We start from the raw sequence: 24,452 nt of genomic DNA on the forward strand, positions 1-24,452 counted from the left end.
GTAAAAGAAGATACTTTAAATCACATCTTGCCTGTTTTTAGGAATTGTATAGTTCATCAGGTCTAGAAGCCTTGCCTTATTTGAATTTGAGCAAATGCTGTTTTAGTGATATAGTTCACTGTATTATTTTGTTTTATTATTAAATTGTCTTGTATTACTAGTATGTTGATTTATTCTATAATATGAATATTTAGTAATATATTTCAGAAGGACTGAAATTTGAAATAGAAAAGGAAGATACAATTTTTTTTTGTTTTAAATACCAAAGATAAGTTATTGCAATTTTTCCAGAGTTTTCCTTTGTTTTCCCTTAATCTGAAAGCATCACAGGCATCATATTACAACAGAAGAAAAATATTTTAGGTTGGTAATATCCCAAATATTTTTTGTTATAGAAGTTGAAAGTAACACTTTATGTATAGCATTGCAAACTGTGTGATGTTATTTTCACATGTTCAAGTTTTAACAGTTTCAGTAAGACCATCTGATTAAAAGCTCGTTTATATAGTTACTTAGTCCTTCCTGTGTGCACATCTTTGCAGATTAAAACAGTTGATGGAAAAATATCAGGTTGGTAGGCTAGTTAATTTGCATGCAACTTTAATGTCAGGATGCATCACTACAAATGGTAAAAACAGTATTGTCACCAATAGAAACGTTTCTGCAGCAGTCTGTAGCAGGTGGATTTTAAATTGCTGCTTTTGTTGTGTTAAAGAACACCTGTAAGTCCTCAACTTCTTAATGTTTGTTGGGGCTTTTTTTCCTGGTCTTTACTGAATAATGTCTTTCTGAATTGGTTGTTCTCAAACTTGCATGTTATGATTGAGTATTGTGAAAACAAAGTATCTTGCTATGCAGACAACTTTCTGCATTGTGAGGCATAAATGTTATCTTTTCCTTGTGAATGGAAGCTGAGATTGATCATGCTTTAGAAGAACGTCACCGTATGAAAACTTATGACACCACCTTCTTCAGTCGCGTTTTGTCATCAGAATAGCAGCTCAGAAATACTTCCGTCTCACAGTCCAACAGTCAAATGCATTCTTTTACTTGTATAGATTTTTTTTCTTTTCTTACAAAATCAAGGACCACTAACACTAAGCAGGTAACTTCTTCGGTATTTCATGCTTCTCTTGGAGGTAACAATTGGTTCTGTATGATCCTAAGCAAACTTTTTTCCCCCAGGTTCACTGAAACAAGCAGGCAATTGGTAAAAGCATGTTATTGTTGTCTTGTGTGGCAAACAGCCACCTGCTCCCTTAGGCTTTTCTTTCAAAATATTTGATGTGTCTGTCTCACTTCCAAGTCTTTACATGGGCGAACTTAAACATGTTGGAGGAAGGGGAGACAGGATATACTACTGCGTGAACTCCATTCCTGCTCATTCCCTCCTTGCCCAGGATCTCATGGAGGCTGCCTTAGCTGTGGTCTCCTAACTTAAAAATAGCCTCTTGCTGACTGAAATGATTTGCATGTTGCACAGAATTATAGCCAGGCTAAAGATTTTTCTCTTGGGTGCAAAAATGCCTTCTAATTCTAGAACTTCGTGTGGTGTGTCCTTCCCCCCCTGGTATGAATAAATACTAAGTGTGAAACTTCTGCAATGTCATTCTACTAAGATTCATTAACTAATTAGCAACCAACTACAGAGCCTCTGCTCCGGCAATTTATAACAGACTCAAACAGGAGGAGAGCAATGATGTAGTTGTGATAACTAAACAATCATCTTAACTTCCTCAGTTTTTACAACTTTTATTTTATCAACCCTCCTGTCAAACCGCTGCCTTTTATATTTACACTTGTCAATGGGTTTTATCATTTCTTAAACTAAGGCATCAGGTGAAAATCCTTATGGAAGAGTATAGTCTACTGAAATTCAAACCCCTTAAGCTTGCTTGGCCTGTATTTCAGAGTCAAGTTTTGGTTCCAGACAACAGATTAATAACTACTGTTCTTCAGCATCTTTTGTGCAAGAATCTGGCACTTGTATTTAAAGGTTTTAAAAGAAGATTCTTTACAGAATGGGGGGGGGGGGGGGGGGGACGGACACGACACGACCCCTGGGAAACAGCTAATATTCTGTGTTCCTTGAAAATATTTCTCCTTCATTTTATGCCATGTTTTAAAAGATATTGTAAGTTGGGACTTTTTATCTGCTTTACCATTAACTTCCCATAATTCAGCTGAATCTAGTAATTCAAGATTGGAAGTTGTCTTGTTTGTACAGCTGACTTGTTTCCTTGTGGTGGCTGGGAGAGAAACCTGGGGATACAGAACTGCATAATTCTGTCTTTTTTTTTTGCAGGCACCTGCTATAGGCCACTGTCAGGATTATCATGCTAGATGAATCTCTAGTCTGATGCAGTGTAGCTTTTCTCAAGTTCTTGTGCATAGCTGGATTTACTACATGCATTTGATACTTGGGCTTTTTCAGTCTTGGTTTGAAACAGGACAATCCAAGCTGAAGACAATGCTTATAACTGAGGATATGCTATTTTTTGAAATATAATGCTTTCTTATTTTTAATGCATTTAATAATCTTTTATGTAGTGCATGGAGTGAGCAGCTATCTTTACAATAGTATTGGTGACTTAGTTTGTCTTTAAAGGACCTTACTGATGGTCAGCCTTGTATGGTCCAAAGTTTAGACTTCTTGCCAGTGTATTTTTTCAATAGGAACATGAAGCAGTTTGGTGTGATGTTACCTCATGATGTAATGTGTTGAAAGTTGTAAGACTTACGACTTCATAGATGTACAAACAAAACCCGCGCCTTTTCAGTTTTAAGTGCATATTAGCTTTCCACCCAGCTTTTCCTTGAAGGTAGAGCTAGTGTTCAATATAATTAATCTTGGCCAGTATACTGGAAGTGGACCTAGTAGCATTCGTGGTGCTAGTGTCTGCTTTTATTTCCATTTGCCTTTTTTATCTCAAAGCATGTATTAGGAGATGCAGTAACTGTGCCTCTTGCCTGGCCAATGTCAAGATCATTTCTTCATCTAGATGAAAGAATATGTGGCTATCAAACTTTACGCAGCATAGGATCTATGTGTAGGTTTGTATGTTATCTTCAAATAGAATGGTGATTTACGTGTGCAGATTTACTTGGGTAGGGGACATTCAGCATCTCCAAGTAAGTTACCATTTATCACCACACAACTATGTCTGTGTAGATTTTCTCCTGTGCTACTGATTTTGGATTGGTTAGAGCAGCTGTGGCCTTGACCACCTGGACTAGCTCTAAGCTGAACAGAGAGGATCAGATGCCCATTTAATCCCAGGTGAACTTAAACCAAAATGTGAGGTCTTTACCATAAAACTAGCAGACAGAGATGCAGTGGCTTTAACTAATTGTTTTCAAATGCCAATTTGTACATTTAAACATGGTGGAACCCAAACATGTGATTCGAAAAATCCTGTGGATGTCCAGATGTACTCGGCGTTGTTAAGAGTGCTGTGGGTGGATGCTAAATGTAGTAATAGCTTTGATTATTAATAAGTTCAGCTACTGTATGAAGATATTTGTGTATATTTTATTCAAGAGCCCTAATTGAAATGGCCCTACCGCAGAAGGAAAGCAAGCAAATCACCTTGATTTGGCCTTAACATTTCCCAGTTGCAAAGATGCCAGCAGGATGTGAATCAAAACAATAAATACTGACTGTAAATGCATCCCAGAGGAGCTGGCTACTTTCTGCTGTTTTAACTGTGTGATTGAAGTAGTTTGACTTCCCTTATAGTAGATATGATTTTATTTGCATAAATAAGAAAAAATAAATTGTGTATACCAGTATGACAGAAATCCACCCTCAGGATCCTAGCAGCGCAATTACAACAGTGGAGAAAATAGCCACCAATAATTGTATTCTCAAATGACATATTCAGTATATTTTTTTCACTTTTCCAAGATGTTCATTCCACTGAGAAACTTCCTAATTTATAGGAACAGAGTTAAATTTCTTTGTGGTCATTTAAGACATATTTGATCTTCTCTCAAATGTCTCCTTATCCTCATTTTTACCCCCAAGTATTCATAGAAAACAGTATGTCCTCAGTCTTTGTTTTATAAGGTTTCTGCCTGTCAAAAAGGAGGGTTTGGTCCCTTTATCATGACAGCCTTTGAATTCAGTCAGACCAGCACAACCAGCTGCAAATCTGAGAACCAACGCCTGTGCCAGGCAGTGGGTTAACTTGTATTTCATTATAATGGAAGCAACACTTCAGAATCTCTGCTGGAAGTGTATTTTTGATGTATTGTACAATGGCATGTGCTATTACTGTGGGCATCTCAAAGGGACAGCTAGTAAGTCCATATTCTTCTCACCAGTCACTTCTTTGTGACCTTATTGTCTGTTACAGAAATTTCATTGGCGGCCATCTGTGGAGTGGGTAAAGAACAGCAGCAAGATTAATTCCTCAAAGTCTTCCATCACGACATGCCTGCTTAATGCCCCAAGCCCTTTTTGCCTACCAAAGCCCCCACAAATTTGGAAGCTGTGTAAAGGCCAGTTGTTTTGACAATGTTAAACATGATCAATCACAAGGGAATTCCTAGTGGAGAAACTTTGTTCCAGATGGAGCTTCTCATTAAGTCTACGTTTTGTCTTCCTTCCCGTAAACAGGCTGAATACATAATCATGATCATTTGGCAATAGAGACCATGTCTAGCTTATTCTGTCTTAGGTAACTGGTAGGGTATTACCTGACCGTGTTGCCTCTACAGACAAATGTTTTTGTTACTCTTGGAATTTCTTTGCTGCTTTAGCAAGTCTTGTTTGGCTTGATTGTCTGTAACTTTCACATAATTCCATCATTATTTGACTTGGAAAACGATAGTTGTCAAAATTCATGGACATGTCGATTTCTCCTCTCGCCTTAAGGGTGCTCTACTTTTTCACTTGTATCTCTTTTAAAGTAGGGATGCTTCCCAGATAAGTAATTCTTTGTTGGCTTAGATGTACGTTGCATGCTCTGTGCGTCACCCCTTCCACCGCTTTGGATAGATACGGATTTATTTGGTAGCACTAGCATCAGACAGCTCTACTGAGCTCAGCTGGTTGATTTCACCACACTGTTTTCTATCCCATACGATTTGTTCTTCTCAAATGTATGACTTCAGGTACAGCTCTGCCTACTTAAATTACCCTTCCATTAAAAATTTAAGTCAGTCCATAACAATGTGGTCCATGGCTGTTTCAGCAACTGATTTGTTTCTGTTCTTTTAGGCTTGAGTTCACGTAATCTTTTTTGTTGGTTTAATTGCTCTTTTGTTACCATATCCATGAAATGAATACTTGTGCCCCACCATTGTGATGATTATTTATGCATCAATCAATGTCTAGAAAAGCTAGGTCTTACATGACCAAGTTTCCAGTGGTATTTGTTTCTAATAGAGCTTCCACCCCAAAGTTTGAGTGGCCACTACTAGCAGCTATCTCTTCTCTGCTGTTGGAGACTCACTAAAAAACATTAATGGTTATGCTGTAAACTTTGTCCTTTTTCACTTGAAGGAAGACCAATTACAGGAATGAACAGTCTCCAGAGAGATGACTTCTCACTGAAGTTGAAAGCTGGTAACGTGACTATTCCTATCTTTTGAATTTGCTTTGGTCAGTGTGTCTTAAAATTCACCAATGGATTAAGTTTTTAACTAATAAAGTGGAAATGTCACAAAACAGTCTGTTGTGAAGACACTGAATCACTAGTTTATTAAGGAGGACTTTTTTTTGTTGTTGAAAATTTGTAGCTTTGAGCATGCTATACTTGGCATGGACACAAGCCTTTCCATCTTTTGCAGATAGGTCATCAGCCAGGTTAGATCATCAGTTCTTCAGCAGTCAGTGCGAAACCTGACGTTCGTGTTGCGATTCCAGCAAATGAAGTGTTTCCCTTTCGTGAAGACTTATTTGGGGATAATGAGGTCTAAAGATGGCCTGCACCCATGGCAGTGTACGGAGCAAGTACCCAACCTTGTGTCACAGCTTTGTCCCGTGCCGGTTCTACTACGTGTTCCTTCGTTTAAATGCTTTATATTTCCAGTTCCTACTGAGGATAGGAGTAGTGATGGCGATGACCCTGGTTTTGAGAGAATTTCAGGCGGGCTTCGCTGAGGTGAGGGCTGGCTCCCCGGCATCGGCCTCAGCCTCGGAGACGGGCCCCACGCTGTGCCGACGGGCAGGCCTCGCGTCGCAGTGCCAAGAGGTCCTCCCGCTGTCCCCGGTGCCGGCAGCGGGACGGGCAGGATGATCCTTCTGGGAGGAAGCCTGGGTCGTCCTGGGCCCGCGTGGTTCTTGGGCGTCAGCGTGTCACTGCGGCAGGCATGCGCGCTTTGTTCGGCGGCGGCCGGCCCGTGAGGAGTGCCAGTGCTGGTCGGAGCCCCGCGTGCCGCCTCGCCAGCCTGAGGACAGAAACTCTCCAGAACAGCATGGGCACGTGGTTACTCCGGCAGTTCGGTTGCAAGTAAATGCTCCCTTTTAAGGTGACCGCAAATGACAGGGGACTTCTGGCTTATTCCATGTGTCTGGCAAAATTGTTGGGCATATCCTTCCTGCGGCTCAACGAGAGGATGTCGACAAGCAGCAACAGCATCGGTATTAAAACTGGATAAAACTGGGACAAGGTAGCGTGTTGGTGTGTGTGTGTTTACCTTGCCGTATTTGGACATGTTGATCTGAAGTCTGCGTTAATAGCCTCGCTGAAGTCTATTTTTAAAACATGTAAAAAAAAGATTTAAACAATGTTCATCAGAAGGTGTGCTGTGAGTTATTTGGAGTTAACCAGCAGCATTACTGTAGAGAAACAAGTTAGAAACTGTATTTGATGTTGTAAGGAGGCAACTTCTTTAAAAAAGTTTTTAGGAGAAATAATTACATGCAGACTATATAATGCAGACATTTTTCATTAGGTTTTTATTGTTCGTTGTTGGACAAAAGAAGTGGAGTGTTTATACAACTTCCCTTAAGAGAAGTGTAAGGTAGATTTTTGAGCCTATTTTTGCCCCTCCTTTGCTGGGCATGTTAACATTTGCTCTGGCATTTGCAGCTTTACCTGTCTGGTCATATGAGAACTGAACCAATAGAGAATGTACTGGGTGAGCTTTAAAAGAAAAAGAAAAAAAAAGAGGTTAAACCCTCTATAGAACCTCTTCTGTGCCTTTGCTGAAAAGCTCAATTTTAAAATTTTTCGTTTTGAAGTGGTGTCTCTCACAAATAGAAGGGCAAAAGATGCGAATAGGTAGATGCATATCCTGTTAACATCTGTGATTTATCCTGCTGTCTGTGATACTGAAAGGATAACCAGCAACTGACTTAAAGCACCTTGCTGAAATGTTTTGGTTTTAGATAGCATAAATGATATGTGTAACAAATATTTTCAATTCCTGTGGTGTAGTAATATGGGTGTTTCTTGTTGATTCCTCCCTTTCCAACAGGACTGGTTTTAGCACTTTATTCTGCTGAAGGGTGTTGGGGCTTTGTTTGGCTTGGGGTGCTTTCCTGCCTGATGTTCAGCTGCTTCCTCTTCCTTACCTTACAGTGCTGAGAAGGTTCCCTTCAGTATCAGCTATCTGAAGTTGTATATATTTTTATGAAGCTTAAGTAAGGCATTCTAAAAATGGAAAGATATGCCTCTTAACTACAATTACTATTTAAGCGTTATATGCAATAGCAATCTTGCAAGTTCTGGAAGTGCATTCTTTTCTGCTGTTGTCATCCATGAGTGTATTTCCTGAGTTATTACATTGACGTTTTCCTGGACTTGCACAGTGCAAGCAAGAGCAGGCTTTCTCTGTTTTGAAAGTGGAAATCCCCTAAACCAGTAATTAATTGTTACGTTTTGTTAAGACTTAAAATTTTGTAATTTTTCAACTACTTCATGTTATTGAGGGGATTTGCTGTTGATAGCTGTGTTTTAAACTCCACATTTGGGGCTTTATGTTAAAGCACAGTGAAGATAACTGATTAAGTTTGTAACTTTTCTGGTGGTAGAGTTGCTCATTTAAATATATACATATTAATTGTCAGATATATCTAAATCCTAACTGTGAGCATTTAGTTTTTTTCTATTATCGGTAGCTATGAAAAAGTCTAAAAAATAAAGTTGTTTGAATTTGGAAGGGAGGAAGAGCACTCCAGTATCCCATTTAGAAGAGACAGTAACACTTAATGTAATTGATATTGTCTGATACCTGGCAAGAAGGTAGCAGTAGCTTTTAAATGTTATTCTTGATTATTGTTTTCTCTTTTCTGCAGTGACTTCAATATTTCAGCTGTTATCACTCTTCCCCATAGTCTCTGTTCTGTATCCAAAAATGGGCAACTCCTACATAAAATTTGCATAGCTTTGGTTGTTCTCTTCTGACTTTTCAATTGATCCAACTTGAAATGGGGTGCACAAAACTGGATACACTTCTTTAGCTAAGCAGGGGAAGATTGTGCATTTCAGTGCAGTGGGAAATGGAAAATAAGCAGGAGTGGTGAATGAGGTATCTTTTTCTTTTTCCCCTCCTTTTTATTTGTCACGGGAAATTGTGCTTTGATTACAGGCAACCCAACTTCATGTTGTTTCCCACAGAGTTGTTGTCGTCTTGCTAGTTGTCTTCTGTACTGCGTTAGTTTCTGCTTCAGTGCAGGGCTTTGATCATCTTTGTAGCCCAGGTGAACTTGCATATAAGCAAGGCAGGATTATGCGTGTGGAGGTAATACGAAATCAGTGGGTATCACTGGGATGGATAGACAAGCTTCAATGTTCAGTTTGAGTTGGGATCAGCTGCTTTTGAGCTTGGCATTTGTTTTTGGATAGATTGTCCTACAGTTCACGATCTCTGAATGCTGGCCCTACCACTCAGTGATACGCGCATTTCCTTCCCCTGCCCCCAGCCCTCACCTGCAGAAGGCTGACAGTGGTGCTAGCTTTCATCTGTTACGCACCTTTGATGCAAGTGAACTATTAACTACTGCTTTGATTACAACTTTCTAACCAGTTACGCTGGTTACCTCTTTCCCCCTGCCCTAGTGTTTTCACCTGTGCTATCTAGGCTGCTTGTCAGAAGGCCATGTGGCAGTGTCAAAAGCTTTACATTCAGGATGTATTTCTTCTAGTGCTCTTGTCAGAGAACAAAATTAGGTAGATTTGATATAATCTACTCTTGACATATCCATTCTTATTTCTTAACACCTGAAGTTCTAGTGCTTGTTACTGAGTTTGGTGTGCTTAATTGTCCCTGCTCAGAAATTAGAATTAGACTAGGATATGGGGCAGGGAATTAAAAGGTAGGAATGAGAATGATGATGTTGTGACCAGTATCAGAGATTCCTTTGAAACTTTGGATTTGAGCTTTTAAAATACATTTGAGTCATATTTTCAGTCTTCCAGGAACTGAGGCAGGAAAGCTATATAAATTGCATCTTCAACTGGTAAACTTTGATGCGAAATACTGCCATCTCATGACAAAATTGTTTGCCTCTAGCAGATTTTACAGGAAGAAATGTTTTTCACTGAGAGAAGAAAATCATCTTAGCATCATTGTAGAGTGCTGCATAAAGATGCGGTGCTTCCATACAACAGGAAGCCTGTGAATACTGGTCTGAGGGTTTCTTCTTGTTCTAACTGAGCATCAGTGAAAAACCTGAACCATTTGCTGTCATTCAGTATTTGTTTCTCTTCTTGACCACTTCTATACTTAATCTTCATTCCCTTGGTAGATAGTTTTCTGTCACTCTGAGTTTTCTTGTTACTGTATACTGAATTGTCTACCTTTTGCACTGTGGGCATCTATTTCGGAGTGTGGTTAAAATTATTGGCATTATTTTATGTACCATTGACCTGACTTTTTTTCCCATATGGCACTTCTGCAAAGTCTTCATGCCAAGCCAAACATTTTAACCTAAGTGTGTCTAACTTTATAGTTATGCTTCTATCATCCACCCCCTGCTATGGGAAGGGATATGGTTCACTTTGATAGGAATAGTTCATATAATTTTGTATTTATCAACATCAGTTTATTCACCTTGCTTTAAAGTTTTCCTCAAGTTACTCGGTTGTCTTTGATCTCCTCTAACTGTAATGTCACTTGTAAATTTTGGTGCTTCACAGCTTTTCATCTCTTTATAAAGTATTCGCAGAAATAATACATTCTCTATAGAGTTATGTGTAATCCCGCTACCAGTACTTAAAGTTTTTAAGGATAAACAAAGTAAAATATACCTCAGAAAAATAATACCAATGATACTTCTTTTTTTTTTGGAGATTGGGGAACTGATTGAAGTATTGGTAATTTAGGCTTTAAAGCCAGATGCTTGTTGTCTAATTCATGTAGAGTTTGCTACTACATGCCACTTTTTTAGCTTCTAGCTTGGAGAACAGAAGAGGAAAGAACTCCATTTGATTAAATGTAGAAGTTTGCATGTAGAGCGTTCTTAGCAGCAAACTGAGTTTTGCTGTGCAGTTCCTTTTAAGAGCAAAATGAAGAGTTAACTACAGTTTACTAATTGAGAAGACTTAATTTTAGTAAACCTTTTGCTACTCCATAGGCATGTTTATTAGAGAACAGTGGTATTCCCAAATCTATCTTTATGGTATACAAGAGTTTGACGTTTTTGTAGTAGTCATTTGAGCAGGAACAACAGTAGATTTCATTCAAGAGCTTGCATATGTATCCCTAGTAAAAGCAGAAGTTTCAACATCATCAGTTTCTAAGTTTTGCAAGGGCATCGTTGGATTTTTCTCCCTGCTAACCCTGATTTAAGCTGCTGCTTATTGGTCACTCATTTCTGAACCACGGTTCTCAGTGCAGAGATGGAGACTACAGCGTCAGTAAAAATATGTGAGTCTCTGTTATAAGTGAAATCAGACCACTGATCTAGTGTGGTTGTTTTTTTTAAAGGCAGGATGCAAAAGGGGTTTGGTAGTGTCTGGTTCCAGACCATCTCAGTGATACACGTCACACCACATCCCTCAAAAACTTGCATGGGCAAAGCAGGGGGAGCTGTGGAAGTCTGGAACTCTTCAGCTGTCTTTTAAAATTGTGGTTGTACCTGTTAATTTTTATCATGAGGAAAACTGTTTATATAGTAATTTTTTCCAATATACTATATGACAAAATTGAGAAGCATACTTTTATAAATTAATATAAAATAAATCTGGTTTTATAATACTTCCAGTTGAAATATATCTGCCTACAGTTAACATGCATTATATTTAGCAATAATGTATAGAGTAATAGTTCAGTAATCATTTTACAGGGCTAGGAGAAAATATAAGTGGAAATTGAATAGCAGCTGCAGCTATTGTTCTGCTTGGTAATGTTTATATCTTTACTTACAGTTATTCTCAGTTTAACTCTCATTTCCTTGTTTGTAAGAGTTTTCAGGTGGGTGATTGAAATGTGTCAGTTTGGAGCACCTACGCTTTGCAGGCATTTGGTAGCAGTACCGTACAGCATACGTGCACTTCAGTTACTCAGCTGTTAGAGTTTTTAAGTGGTGTTGTTTTGTGATAGTCATTCTGAATGATTTCATACCTTAAATTAGTTGAGAATATTCCAACACCAAACCAAGAATTTATTCTTCTATGAATGGTTGAATGAATAATTGATGAATGTCTTTGTCACCTGACAGTCTGTTTCTAAAATCTAAAATCCTTCTGTGATGTTACATATCCTTCCTCCCCCTCAGTCTGCACTAGGATGAGACTGAACTTTATCCCTTGAGATACATCTGCTGTTTATTTGCTAGTCTGCAGAACTGGCTTTCAGCACTGTGCTCTGATGAGGTTGTTCTAAGTGGCAGTGGATTCACATATATATCAGCAGAGCAGAGCAATACAGGCTTGGGATGGTCCAAAGGAAGGATTCAGATTTGTGGTCTGTTGTCTTTTCTTTAAGGCACGGAGCCTTGTTGGCTTACACTACTGAAAACTCTAGTTTGTGCCAATTAGTTTATGGTATTATATTTGTGAAGTGTGAACACTCACCAGACATCCTTCAGATCACAAAGATTCTTCTTTTTTTTAAGGTGAGCTACAAATGGTGCCTCAGGCCTTCAAGGATATGATTGTGAATATCCCTTTATTCAAAATGGTCGTCTTGCCATACCTGTCTGATCTCTTCTGGTGAATGGGTAGTTTGAAAGCTATAAAAAATATTAATCTCGTGAGCATGTTACAACTGGATATTTGCGGATGTAGAATCTTGCCTGCTTGCTAGAGTGCAGTTAAAGTATGTAGCCATCGGCAAAAAAAAAAAAAAAAAACCAAACCAAAAAAAACCCCAAACAACAACAACAAAAAAACCCCACCTGTCTTTTACTAGGAGCTGTAACAAAAATATATTTATCCAAAAGCTAGGGTAATAATTTTTAACATTTAAAAAATGACATAGCACCAAATGCCTTTTGAACCTGCATGTATTTAAATAATAATAATTAAAAAAAATTAAAAAGAGAGAGGAAAAACTGTATCCAGAAAAGAAAAAAGGATGAGGAAGATACTACATTTAGCAGTAAGGTAGTTGAATGCATCTCCCACATGTCTTGAGTAGCATGTCAGTTGCATGTAGATTTCTTTTATTACTGTGGGACTCAGTCTGCACAATTGTGCAGGTGAGGTTTTTCTGTCATGTCATTACAGAAGTCAGTTTCTTCCATATTTTCTTCAGGTAATGTATTTACTTCCCTGGTTTCATCCTTATGTCCACATAAACAAAACTTCAGCACTACTGATGTTCATAAAGAGAAGTGATATCTTAACAGAATGGTTAGCCTATAGTGTGATACTTGAAGTATCTTGACTTACTGCATCTGGAAATTTTAAAACCTATTTTTCATGTAAATATTTGAGCTATCTTTCACATAATCCATTTTTAATTGATTGCATCGTTTTTTGCAAGTGGATAAGGTGTCATCTACTGTCTTTTCATCCAAACACATAACTATAGGCTGGTAGAGACAATACAGAGTTTATCTTAGTTTAGTCACTTTGTTGCACCAAGCCTGAGAATGTACATCACTGCCTAGTTTGTAGGTGAGCAACACTCCATCCTTGTAGCAGGATGGAGCTAATGGGATCTACGCATACCTAGAAGTGTACTGACATGTCTGTGAAGTAACTCAAAAAATCAGATAAATTTTAATCATGTCTTCATCTAAAAACTGTAGAAATGCAGTAAGTCTTGTTTTGGTTTTGAATTTCACATATACTGTAAAGGATGAAAAAAGAAGAATCTTTGAGAGCTGGGATGTGCTCATCGTTCCCTCATGAAATAGTCTATCCTATCCTAGTTGGCAGTGTTCATAAGAATTGTATTACCTCTTCAGCACAAATTACTTTGACTCTTGCTCCTGGCTTCAGGTCAGCAATGGGAGGCTCAGAAACAGGGAAATTTGGGAAAATAACCTGTGTAAGGAAGGCAAGAGGAATACGAAGGGAAGTGAGTAGGAAGCTGTAAAAAAGCACTGCTTTTGCTGTCTTGCAGGGAACCTGGAAAGGTCTGGCTTCTTGAGTCTGCACTACAAGGAGAGGGATTACTTGATGCTGGCAAAGCTATCTGGATATCTCTAAGAAAATAAAATGAGGAGAAGTGAAAGGTGGAGAGTAGAGACTAACGAGAATGAAGAATTAAAGCCATGGTTTCCTACACTCCGTTTAGTCATTTCTCGTATTTCTTCTCTCCTTCCCAACTGTGTATTCTTGTTCCTTCCTTGCATCAGTGATTATACAGCTGCAAGATCTGCTGGTTCAGAAAAATACACCCCACCCCCAAAAAAACCATAGCTTTGTGTCAGATGAACTCACTGAGCTGATTTGCTTTGCAGCTGTTTGACCATTTGATCAGACACAAAAGAAAGTATTACCCATTTTGGCAACCTGCAACCTCGCTGCATGCTTAGAGGACCAGTATGAAAGCCAGGATTGGCAAGCTACTAAAGAAAACTGGTGAATCTGCCCCATCATCAATGCTGGGGTGCCAAGAAGTCTGCTGCATTTGCAGAAAATGAGGACATCTGGGAGGTTTTTAGGAGTTGGTGCTAGATGAAAACAAGCTAATTGTGCATGGTGGAGGCAACAGGTATCCTCTGAAGAGGCAGTTAAAGTGGCTGTTTAAATGCAGTTTACTCAAAGCAAATCCCTGCATTTGCCTAAAGAGATGGTCTCTGCCATACACTTGTTGGGTTGAAAACTTGCTCTTTTTGATGGCTTGGTTTGCTCTGATCTAACTTACTGCATGGTTTCATGAAACCATTTGAGTGAGCCTCCATGGTAGAGAGGATGGAAAAGCTGCTATTTTCAGAATTACTGTAGGGTATTTCAGACTAGAGGGTTCAGATGGAACAACTTTATTTTCATTGCACACTTGCATCTAGTTTGAAAATGTAAATGCAGGCCAGCCTAGAGCTAGACTGTCGCTGCTTCCGTTCTTTTGTCCTTTACTTTTAGAGAATTTCAAAATTCAGAATAGGTGTTAAGAATTTTCTCATATGTATACTACAAGATGAAGCATGTAACAATTTTTCTGAAAAATTATTTAAATTATTGAAAATACATTCGTTTTATCAGAGACTGAAATCCACAGAAAACAGTAGCAAATTCTTACTGTTCTCCTTGTCTGTTGTTAATCTCCCCCAAAAGTTTCAAAGTATCTCACATTACACTTTTGAGCTATACTAGAACCATTCACACCATTCACAAATCTGTAGTTCTGCAACATCCATCAAAAGATCATCTCAAAAAATTTAAATCTTTCAGTTCTCATGCTTTCTTTGCTATAGCAGAGAGCTCAAATCTGTTAACTGTTCTCTCGTACTCAGTAATTTTAAGATATGAATAAGGTATGTTGAAATGGTTTGCACAGAGCAGTAGGACAGTAAAATATGTTTTCTGAGTTTTCATTATGGCTACATAGATCTCAGTATCTTTAATGCGCAGGAGCAATTTGAGAATTAAAAGAGCTGGAATCCAAGGAAGCTTTACGGTGCATTTATAAATGGTACCCCTGTACATTGTCTTATTCATCAGTGCCTGAGGTTTGTAGAAAGCAGCCCTATATCCCTCCTGACTGCAGTTTACTCGCTGTGATACTGCAGCGAAAGGTTGTAGGGGATGAGCATTTGGACAGACTGGGAAAAACGTAGGAACAAAGTCACCCATTTGGGTGACATCTTAACTGCTGGGCCATGACACAAGAGGCAGGCAAAATAACTATGAACCTAATTTTTTCAGGGATGAAGTCTGCTTGCTTGTTTTCCAATAATGAATCAGCCATACCCAAAGGCGTAAGTAACACAACTAAGTTCAGGGAGTATTTTCAGCCAGTAAATCCCAGTTTTGGTTAGGGAAGAAAGAGGTTTTCTTATTAACTCTTCACGAGTTTTCCTCGTACCTGATTTTAAGGCTCTCGTGATTCTCGTGCATTTCGTATTTCTTGTTCCTGTAAGGTGAATATGAGAATCTAAAATGGCTTTGTGAGTTCCTTTCCTCACACAGCATGCCTAGATGGAGGCATGGTGGTGGGAACTGGGTCCTCTATGGGGCTGGCCCATGGAGAGCAACGCCCGGTGCCTTCCTCTCCTGCAGCGTGTCACCTGAGTTCATGTGCCTCACAGCTGCCTGGCCGTGCAGGAGGTCGGAGTAAATGAGCATACTCGTTTGTGTTAGCTTAAGTATGTACGTAAGTGCTTGTAGGATCAAAGCCAACAGTTGTCTAATCTTGAAATCGAGATTAGAAAATCAGTAACTTTGCCAAGAAACGTGTTAATTGAAAGAACAGCAGTTAAAACAACTGCCTGTGTGGAAGAGTATAGCTCTCTAATTACACCTCTTAACACTGAGATAGATGTGCATTTAACACTGACATCTTTATTAATAATTGATTTGATTCCTTTTTATCTGAGTGTTATTATTAGACACTCAATATTGGGTATATTTTCTGTTCAGACAAATTACCATACCTTCCAACTAGTTCAGATGTACATTTTCTTGACTGGTTTGTTACAGAAGTTTACTACACGTAGGTTGAAGAGTTACTTCACAGTGCTGGGGTGAGAAGAGAGTGACAGACAAAATTTTGGAAAAGACAAATTGAGATCGTCTCACATCTGTGCTCATTGTATCATAGTTTTGTAGAGGTTTTTATTCCAGTTTTAAGCATTCATGTAGAAAATGGACTTTGAAAGCGATCGCTTAGAAGGAATCGGCACTACATTTTCATAGTACTTTTGTGGCACATCATAGAAGCTTCAAAAAGTCACTTTTTTAAAGTAAGTAAATAGCTGTGCTTTTTGCTTTATTAAACTGTCTATCTTAACCCACAAGTTTCTGCACTTTTACCCTTTGATTCTCTCCCCATCCCACTGGGGGGAAAGTGAGTGAGCGGCTGCGGAGGGCTGAGCTGCCCACTGGGGTTAAACCACAGCACATCTAAATATTTAATTGATTTAAAGCTACAGACATGCATAACTGGGAATTCAGTGCTGCTTTTTTTTTTTATTTATTTATCTGAAAGATTGGCTTTATTTACTATTGCACTGTATTTTGTGCTTCTCACCTGGGAGTCCCAACCCATGATGGACACTCCCCTGGTTACCGTGCAGGTGAAGACAAGTTGGGATGTTGAGGAACGGGAGGAAGAAAGCAGCCCATTTCTGAAAAAAGGTCATGTGTAACTTGAGAGAGTTTTTGAGATTTGGCCTTCTGATTACTTGGCAAATATTCCTAAATGAAGGAAAAGCTTGACTGGGTAGTTTTATTACTTCATGATATGCTTGCAAATTTAACAGTCCATTTAGAAACCAGAAACACTGAGCTGTAGTCATAAAAGAACTGTGGAAAGTGATTTAAAAGATCAGGTATGACCCAGGGAGTCATAACATGTATTCTGTGATTCTTTGGGTTATTACAGCTTGATGAAAGCGTTGATTTTTACAAGTAAAACCCTAAGAGAATACATTTTTATTTTTCTAAAACCTTGAAGTTACATCTTTGACTTTTCAAAGTCCTATTATATAACCATTAAAGCGTGCTTTTTATTCTGCTTTCTTGAATGCTATTTCACTTGTTCCTGTAGAAACAAGGGTACTTGAAGCTTTAGGTGTACGCCGGGCTTACGGTGGGCTCATGAAAATCTCAGTGTGGCAGCCTTTGTAGTTGCAAGCTTGAAGCGAATAAAAATGTTTCAGAAACAGGCAGATACGGCTGTTTATTCACGCGGTGGTACTTTGGAAGCCAAGAGGCACGTACTGTCCCTTTGTTCTCCAAGAGCAAGTTCTGTTCCAGTTGCGAGACCCACCTTGGTCTCCTTCAGACGTACACACCGACAGGCACTGCAGCACAGACGGACATCAGTTGGGTGCGATAAAGGAACAGTGGAAGAAATGGTTCTGGTCCTTCGTTTTCTTGTATTTTTCTTTTTTTTTTCTTTGTTGTTGTTGTTCAAGAACTCAGCTTCTCGTGCTCTCGCCCCTCTGGCAGCGGCAGACTGCGGCAGCCGGACGGCTCGGCGGTGCCGCCGCGCTGCCTGGCGGGGGCCGCTCTCCTCCCCGCCGCTCCCGGCAGGTGCGGCTGGGCCGGGGGCGGAGGGCGCACAGCCGGCTCGGGAGGGCCCGCGGTACGCGGCGTCCCGCCCGCCGTCCCCCTGCTGCCCGTTTCTCGCCCCAAGCCGCTGGCGTCCCGGCGAAGAAGCGCGTTCGCCGGCAGCCAGCCGGGAACGGGCGGGCACGGGAGGCCCTGGGCCAGGTGGGGCTGCCGCCTTCCCCCCCTCAGGGTGGGGAGGGCCGGGGGCCGCTTCCCCGCGCCCGGGGCACGGCCCCCTGCCCCGGGGGTCGGCGGTGAGGAGCGGTGGCGGGCTGGAGGCGGCGGGCACGGCGGTGGCGGGGCCTCCTCTCCCTCAGAGAGCGGGGTGTGGGCGAGGTGAGGCGAGGCGGGAAGGGCTTTGCGCGGGTGCGGCGGGAGAGGAAGAACCGTGTATTCGGTGTGGATTTCAGTTTTTTCGGCTCAGGGGAAGGACGGAGCGTGGCACGGTCTTCACGTCACCACGTTTGTGGTTCGGCCCTGTTGGGAGGTGAGGTGAGGGTAGCTGGTCTTCGTGTTGCTAAGCTAGCGTGCTCAGGTTTCCCTCTGCAATCCGGACGCCAGAAACCTGGCAGCACTGTACCTGTGGAATTTCTTTTTCCTTGTTCCAGAAGATAAATGTGATACAGACGTGAGGTGGGAGTGGGCTGTTTATACGGACTCTTTCCAGGTTGCTGGAAAGTCTCCCTGTATTACTTGTGCAGCCGCTGAGGGGAGGGGAGGCCCTTCTCCAGAAGGTAGCTGAGCCCAAGTGAGGCTTTTGCTCTAACATGCTTTTGGAAGCACCTTTTCTTTTTTAATTCGCAGTGGTAGAAGTTGATGGGTGAGCAGGCTCCTACGCCATATGTTACCCCACTACTACTCCACTGCCTCTCTTCACTCATCTTGCTTTAGTTTCTCTGAAGTTGTTGTTTGACTTGCTCCCCGGCTGAGGTGAAACTGCACATTAACCACGTTACCAGCTCTCTTAGCAGACTGGAATAGTGTCATTAATAAAGACGCCCTGCTAACGCACTTGAAGGGGCTCTTAAGCCTGAAGAGAAGTCATCCCTCTCATAGTGCACATGCCGCTGTACGCAAAGCAGAAAGCAAGCACTTTCTCTTACATCATCTCTTTTCTGGTTTCCACTCATCTATTCTGCCCAAGGCTGCCTGTAGTAGCATAGAAGTCCTCTGACAATATAGTGCTTTGCCTATATTGGTGTATAGGCACCAGTGCAGAAAATGTGTCGAGAGGGCGAGCGACCCCGTAGGGTGATTCCAGAAGAGGTGCCTCGAGGGTCAAATGAGAAACGCGCAGCCTTACAGCACAGCCACTGATCTTGTAGATTGTCCTCTGTCTTTTTAGGGTGGTGTGTGCTTTTTAGGGTGGTGTGTGCCCAGCTTTATGCTGATTCAGCATTTAAAAGGCTGGTGGCAGAGCAGGGATGGTCGTGGTAAAACAGGTCAGGACTGAGGGGTCTCAAGGGTCTGTTCCTGGCCTTGGAGCATGTTCACAGCATAAGCTGCTCCTTGCTCTTTCTGAAATGAAGGGAAGGAAGCTGCTGTTCATCTTTGTTTCATCTAGGAATGTTGAGTTTGTTCTGGAAATCTAAAATGAAATACTGTCTATCACAAGCTTTATTTTCTTTTTTCTGAAGGAAATTAAAGTATGCTATATGTGCAAAAGCTACATGAATACCTCCTACTTGCTATTTTCAAAGTACTAAACACACTTCATCACTGTCTCTGTAATATGAATTAATAGTGACTTCTGTAGTTAAACAAATAAATTGGGTTTTTTTACATGTATTGGAATTGTTAGTGTGCTGCCTCCACAATAATGAACTTTGGGGTTCTTGAACACTAATCCTGTTGGTCCTTTCCACGCTATGCATAGCCCAGGGCAATTGGTTTAACTTTAGTGTTTTAAATTCCTCTTTTGCAAAAGAAACATTAGAAGCATTATTCCCATTAACTTTTTATTACCATAATTAGTCTCTTCCATGGTTTGTTCCTAACAGCAAAGCATTCTGCTGCTACATGTCATTCCTCTATGCTAAAAACTGCATGTGTGGTAAACTTTTGCGGATCCTGGGTGTTGTTAATGTTTAACAGCAGTATTTTTCACGTCGTGGATTTTCCTACTTTTAGTAACTACCACAAAGTAGTGTTTTAAAAGTAATCTTTAAATGTCATGGTGCTTTCTTGCTTCTGCCCGGCCCTCACATTCCGTATGTAATTCTGGTTTTAATTTGTGAAGGTGAAGAACAGTAAGAGCAACATACATTGATATTAATAACAAAGTTCTCTGCTAATGTGGTTAAGTTTGGAAAGGTTTTAGAAGAAAAAGACAAGAGAATTTATAGTCCTGAAAACTTGAATTTTAAACATCACTGGCTCAAAATGTAAACTGTTTTAAAATATTGTTTTTGCAGGCAAAATGCCAGCCCCTGAGCAGACCCCAATGGTGGAGGAGGGGCTGCCGCAGACAACACAGGAAACTTCAACAGGCCCAGGCATGGAAGCAGAGACCACTGCCACTACCATTTTAGCTTCTGTAAAGGAACAGGTATATGCCTTGTTTTCAGCAATTCAGAAATTTGGTATGCGTTGTGGAGTTAACCATTGTCTCTTACTGCATTGCTGGAAAAAAACATCATCGCTTCTAAAATGTGTTGCCTAGCGTTAGTATAGTATAATTTGTATATCAGAATGTTAGAACCTGAATATTAAAGGTTCATTTAATTGCATTGAACAGAAGCATCATTATGGTATTCTGTATCCCTTGGAATGTATGCATTGTCGTAAATCAGGCTGGAAATGCAGGTTTATTGTTTAAAAAAAGACAAAAGAAATTCTAGTGTAGAATTGATGCAACATTGAGACCCAGTCCTTTTTGTAAGTTGTGTACAGTGAGTGTTACAGAAGTTTACACATAAAGATTTGGTATGATCAGTTGTCTTTTGTTAAAGAAGGGGTTTTAAGCTTCGAGTTTGGTTTCAGTTATGCATACCAAGGTCATAATATGTTTTAAATCTGCAACACATTTATGGACATGTATCTTAGTGGTAGTCTCTGTAGGGAAATAAAATTGTGTTTGAAATCAAGTTCAGCCTTAATTTGTAAAGATCATTCAAGGGGGAAAAAATTGCAGTTTTACGAAGAAACATTCTAACTAAAGTTTTTGTGTTGTTTTTTTTTTTTTAAAAAAAACACAAAGAAGTGATGGTTTGACTTTCATTGTCAGAACTAGAAATAATAATAATAATCTTTCTTGGCTTAATACATAAATTTTAACATCTCAATTTCAGAATAAATCTGCTTTGCTGTCTCTGTTTCAGAACTTATTTTAAGATAAATCAGTACTTGATTCAAGATACTAACTCTGAGTGCATATACTTGATGTATTAGTTCTATATGTTGTCCCATATTAATATTTTGAAAAGGTGATAATTGGATTATATTGTCTTGATATCAGCAGATTTTGTATCCATAAAAGCTTCATTCTTAAATGAGAAATTTGGGTCTTTATTTTCATGCCTAAATTAATAGTTTCAAAAGTATTTTAAGATGACAATAGCAACCCTAATAATTTCTTAGTGGTATTAAAACTAATATTAAATATTAAATCTTCTAATGCAAAGGATATTAATGCTGGAGGCTATCGAGTTAAGAGTAATCACAGTCATCTGAGTTACAGTGATCTCAAGTCACTTATCATCTGAGACTAGTTTGCCTTGTGCTGTCTTAGCTTATCACAAATGTCAATTAGAACTCGTTTGCTTAAAGTACGTTTGTGGTGATTTTAAGTTGGTCCCTTTTATTTTGCAGTTCACAAAGAACATGCTCATAATGGTAGTTGAGTTGATGAGCAGCATTGCAATAAATGACAGTACTGTAATTGCTGGGGATCACCAGCCAATAATCTTACTGCTGTGATTACTGTCCAGAATTGCTTTTGTGCAGTTTTGATGCAATAGTGATTGCTTAAACTGAACATACAATTATGACAGGATTGGCTATAAAAGGTTGATACATAAGTATACAGTAAAAAGACATTTGTTAGCATTCCCTTTCCTAGCCAAGAAAGGTTTTTATCTTATTCTTAGAGAAAAAATGGTAATGGAGTATTTCTTCATTTTAAAAAGGAGGCTAAAACCTCTTCCCCTTTCCATTCGTAAAAAAGACTATTAAATATGTGGACTATTAAGTAACTCAATTCTGATGAAAGGAAAAAATAAAATTAAAATTGTACTTAATAGTTAGTGAAACACAAACTTCAGAACTGTAGCCTAACTTTAAAATGTATAGACATGTTAGAGTGAATACAAGGGAGAGGAAGATGTAAATTGTACTTCGCTCTTGAAAGTGATAATGTGAAAGAATTAGGAGCTGAACTGTTGCTTTCTGGGTTTTTTTTCTGTTGATAGTAATTATGGACACTGACATATTCAACACCCTTCCTGTATGGCAGAAAGCCCAGAACAGAATATTTTCCAGTGCAGTTATTTACTTTATTAAGCTTGAACAGAAACTACTATGCTGTTTGCTATGGCCTAACTTCCTTTTATACAGGAATCTCTCTTTATTTGCAGTAGGTCTGTATTTGTAAAATAGAGTTGCCACACCTTAGCTTTATTACTTCAGAAACACTTACCACAGTGGAAAAAACAATTCAGAAAAGCCTTTATTGTTACTTGGCAAATTGTGCAAGATTTTAACTTAATAAAAACTTCTAAATTTACTGCCATAGTTCTGAAGTAGGTAGATAAATTTATTGAATGACTCTGTTAAGCTTTCTACTGTAGTGGCATAGATACGATTATATAAAAAGTTGTACTAATCAGTCTGTGAACCCTACAAGTCACTTTAAATAAGCTTTCCATGTGTTTCTTTTTCCGATGGCCCCAAATCAGTTCAAAGCAACTTCTTTACCAAGCTAGAGTGTGGTGTTCCCTGAACTCTTACAGTCTCTCATTGAGACAAAATTGTCAGACAGCTGTGTAAATCTCCCTCTCTTTTAGTGTTATAAAATAATATCTGCAGAACAAGTGTAATCTGTGAAGAAATTTAGATTACCACAGCTTTGTGCTTTTCTGACAAAGCTCAAATTTGGTTTTAATGTGAAAACCCATCCCTAATTAATATAAATTATGACACTGCCACCACAACCACCACTGGCTTTGATTGGGGTAGGGGGGATAGTTCTTTGACTGGGTTAAGTTATTCTGTTTATGGATACACTAGTAGATATACTTTTGGTTGAAAATCAAGGCAAGGATTGACTCTTACTGGTATAAGTTGCATCTCTAGTAGAGGAATTCTTTTTTGAATGTGGGGAAATCTTAAGGCTAACTGTAATGAAGCTGAAACGTATTTTGGCCTTTTCTTTTCTTTTAGTGGATTTGATGATGGGTTGTGGGTTTCTTGGTTTTGGGGTTTTTTTTGGTTTGGGGAGGGGGTTGTATTCTGTGGGTTTGTTTTGGAGGTAGGTTGGGTGAGGTTTTTTTCCAAAACATGTATTTCACTTCTGAAATGTTACAAAGTTTCCATGCTATAATGGATAGAAGTATCTTAGGAAATGCTGAAACCAGTTCCAAGTAAAACTAAAGCATTACAATATGCATGTTTATGTTTCTGAGTCCTGGGGAGTATTTGGATAAAAGTTTAGTTGAGTTCTGTAGGGAGTCTCTTATCCATATTAAAAGTAAATTGAGTATTTTCATGCTAAAATAACAAGTTAAGAATTGTAGGAGCAACATTATAGCAGTAACTTTTTTTTGGAGGTTGGAATGTAGGGGCAGCTAGTTGCCAGCTACTCCGGATGGATGTGTGGAATCACTGCTACTTTACACGTGCAAACCATATGCTACTGAATTTGGAATGAATTGCTGCTGAACTGGCAAGATTAAATGGGATCATTTGGAATTGTGAATTTCCTGCTTAGCATGTTATTTTTCAGTGATTGGGCTGAGAGAAAAGGTCTCACAGGAAAAACTACCCATCGATCTAGTTTTCAAAAGTAACATGAATGTGCTGGGTTTAATTTCTTTGCTAATAGAGAAGCACTTGTAGCAGTAGCATGGTTTTTTTAGTTTCTTTGTTCTTTGGTCCAGTTGTTTTTGACACCTAGAGATGGACTACTTTTCACCTTTTGTAAACAGGTGACAATAGAGTAAGAATGATTGGATATGCTTTCAGATGAATAATCATAAATCTGTTGGGTTTTCCTAGAAGTGTTCACTTTTGTTCAAAACCTCAGCAAAATCTTTACCTTTTGTATAACTGTATTGAACTGTATCATATCTTTAGCAAGTATGCACTTCATCTTTTTTCCCTTCTTTATTGTTTAAGTACAAAATTCTTTACATAGTTCTTGAGAATATTTTTTAATAGGGTTTGGGGGGGTGGGGAAAGGTGAAAACTTGTTTTTTTCAGATGGAAAGGGCTGAAAAAATGTATTCTCTATACAGCAGAGAATTTATTATTACATGTTTAAAAACTTCTTTACTAGAATGACAGTATTTTGATACTAAGTTTGAGAGATTTCTTTACCAATTCAGATATATAGTGCTTTATATCAAGTACTCTGTAATCTGACTGTAGGTGTGTTGCTTCAACAAGATACCTGAAGAGAAGACTTACTAAATGCACTTTCAGTAATTAGGCACAAACATTGAACTGTCTCACTTTGAAATTCTGATTTGCATGCATGTAATGATCAGTTAGGTGGATAAATGCATATCAGTTCTGAAATGAAGGCAGTACTTTTTATTAAGTGGACTTCCAGGCTTTGTGTGAGTGAAACAGAAGTCTTTGTCAACATTCTCTGAATGACTGGAAGAACTGGTTTTTTTCCAGCTCTCTTAATACTGTGTTCAATTGCATAGGTTATTAGTCCTTATTGAATCG

The 24,452-nt window shown here is 39.2% G+C and overlaps 1 protein-coding gene across 4 annotated transcripts in view; it reads left to right on the forward strand.

Moving 5' to 3' along the window:
- Nucleotides 1-24,452, forward strand: part of PKP4 (plakophilin 4) — a 102,061-nt gene that overhangs the window by 8,259 nt on the left and 69,350 nt on the right. For 2 of the 4 annotated variants that reach the window (XM_049813356.1, XM_049813373.1), the window contains exons 1-2: nt 6,515-6,618; nt 19,976-20,109. In XM_049813356.1, the coding sequence (XP_049669313.1) occupies nt 19,981-20,109 (129 nt within the window). In that variant the 5' untranslated portion in view covers nt 6,515-6,618; nt 19,976-19,980. Of the gene's footprint in view, nt 1-6,514; nt 6,619-19,975; nt 20,110-24,452 lie in introns of those variants that run through there. The other 2 variants (XM_049813365.1, XM_049813381.1) reach the window with 2 other exon arrangements.

This window comes from Accipiter gentilis, chromosome 1, assembly GCF_929443795.1.
Source record: "Accipiter gentilis chromosome 1, bAccGen1.1, whole genome shotgun sequence".
Classification (NCBI taxonomy): Eukaryota; Metazoa; Chordata; class Aves; order Accipitriformes; family Accipitridae; genus Astur; species Astur gentilis.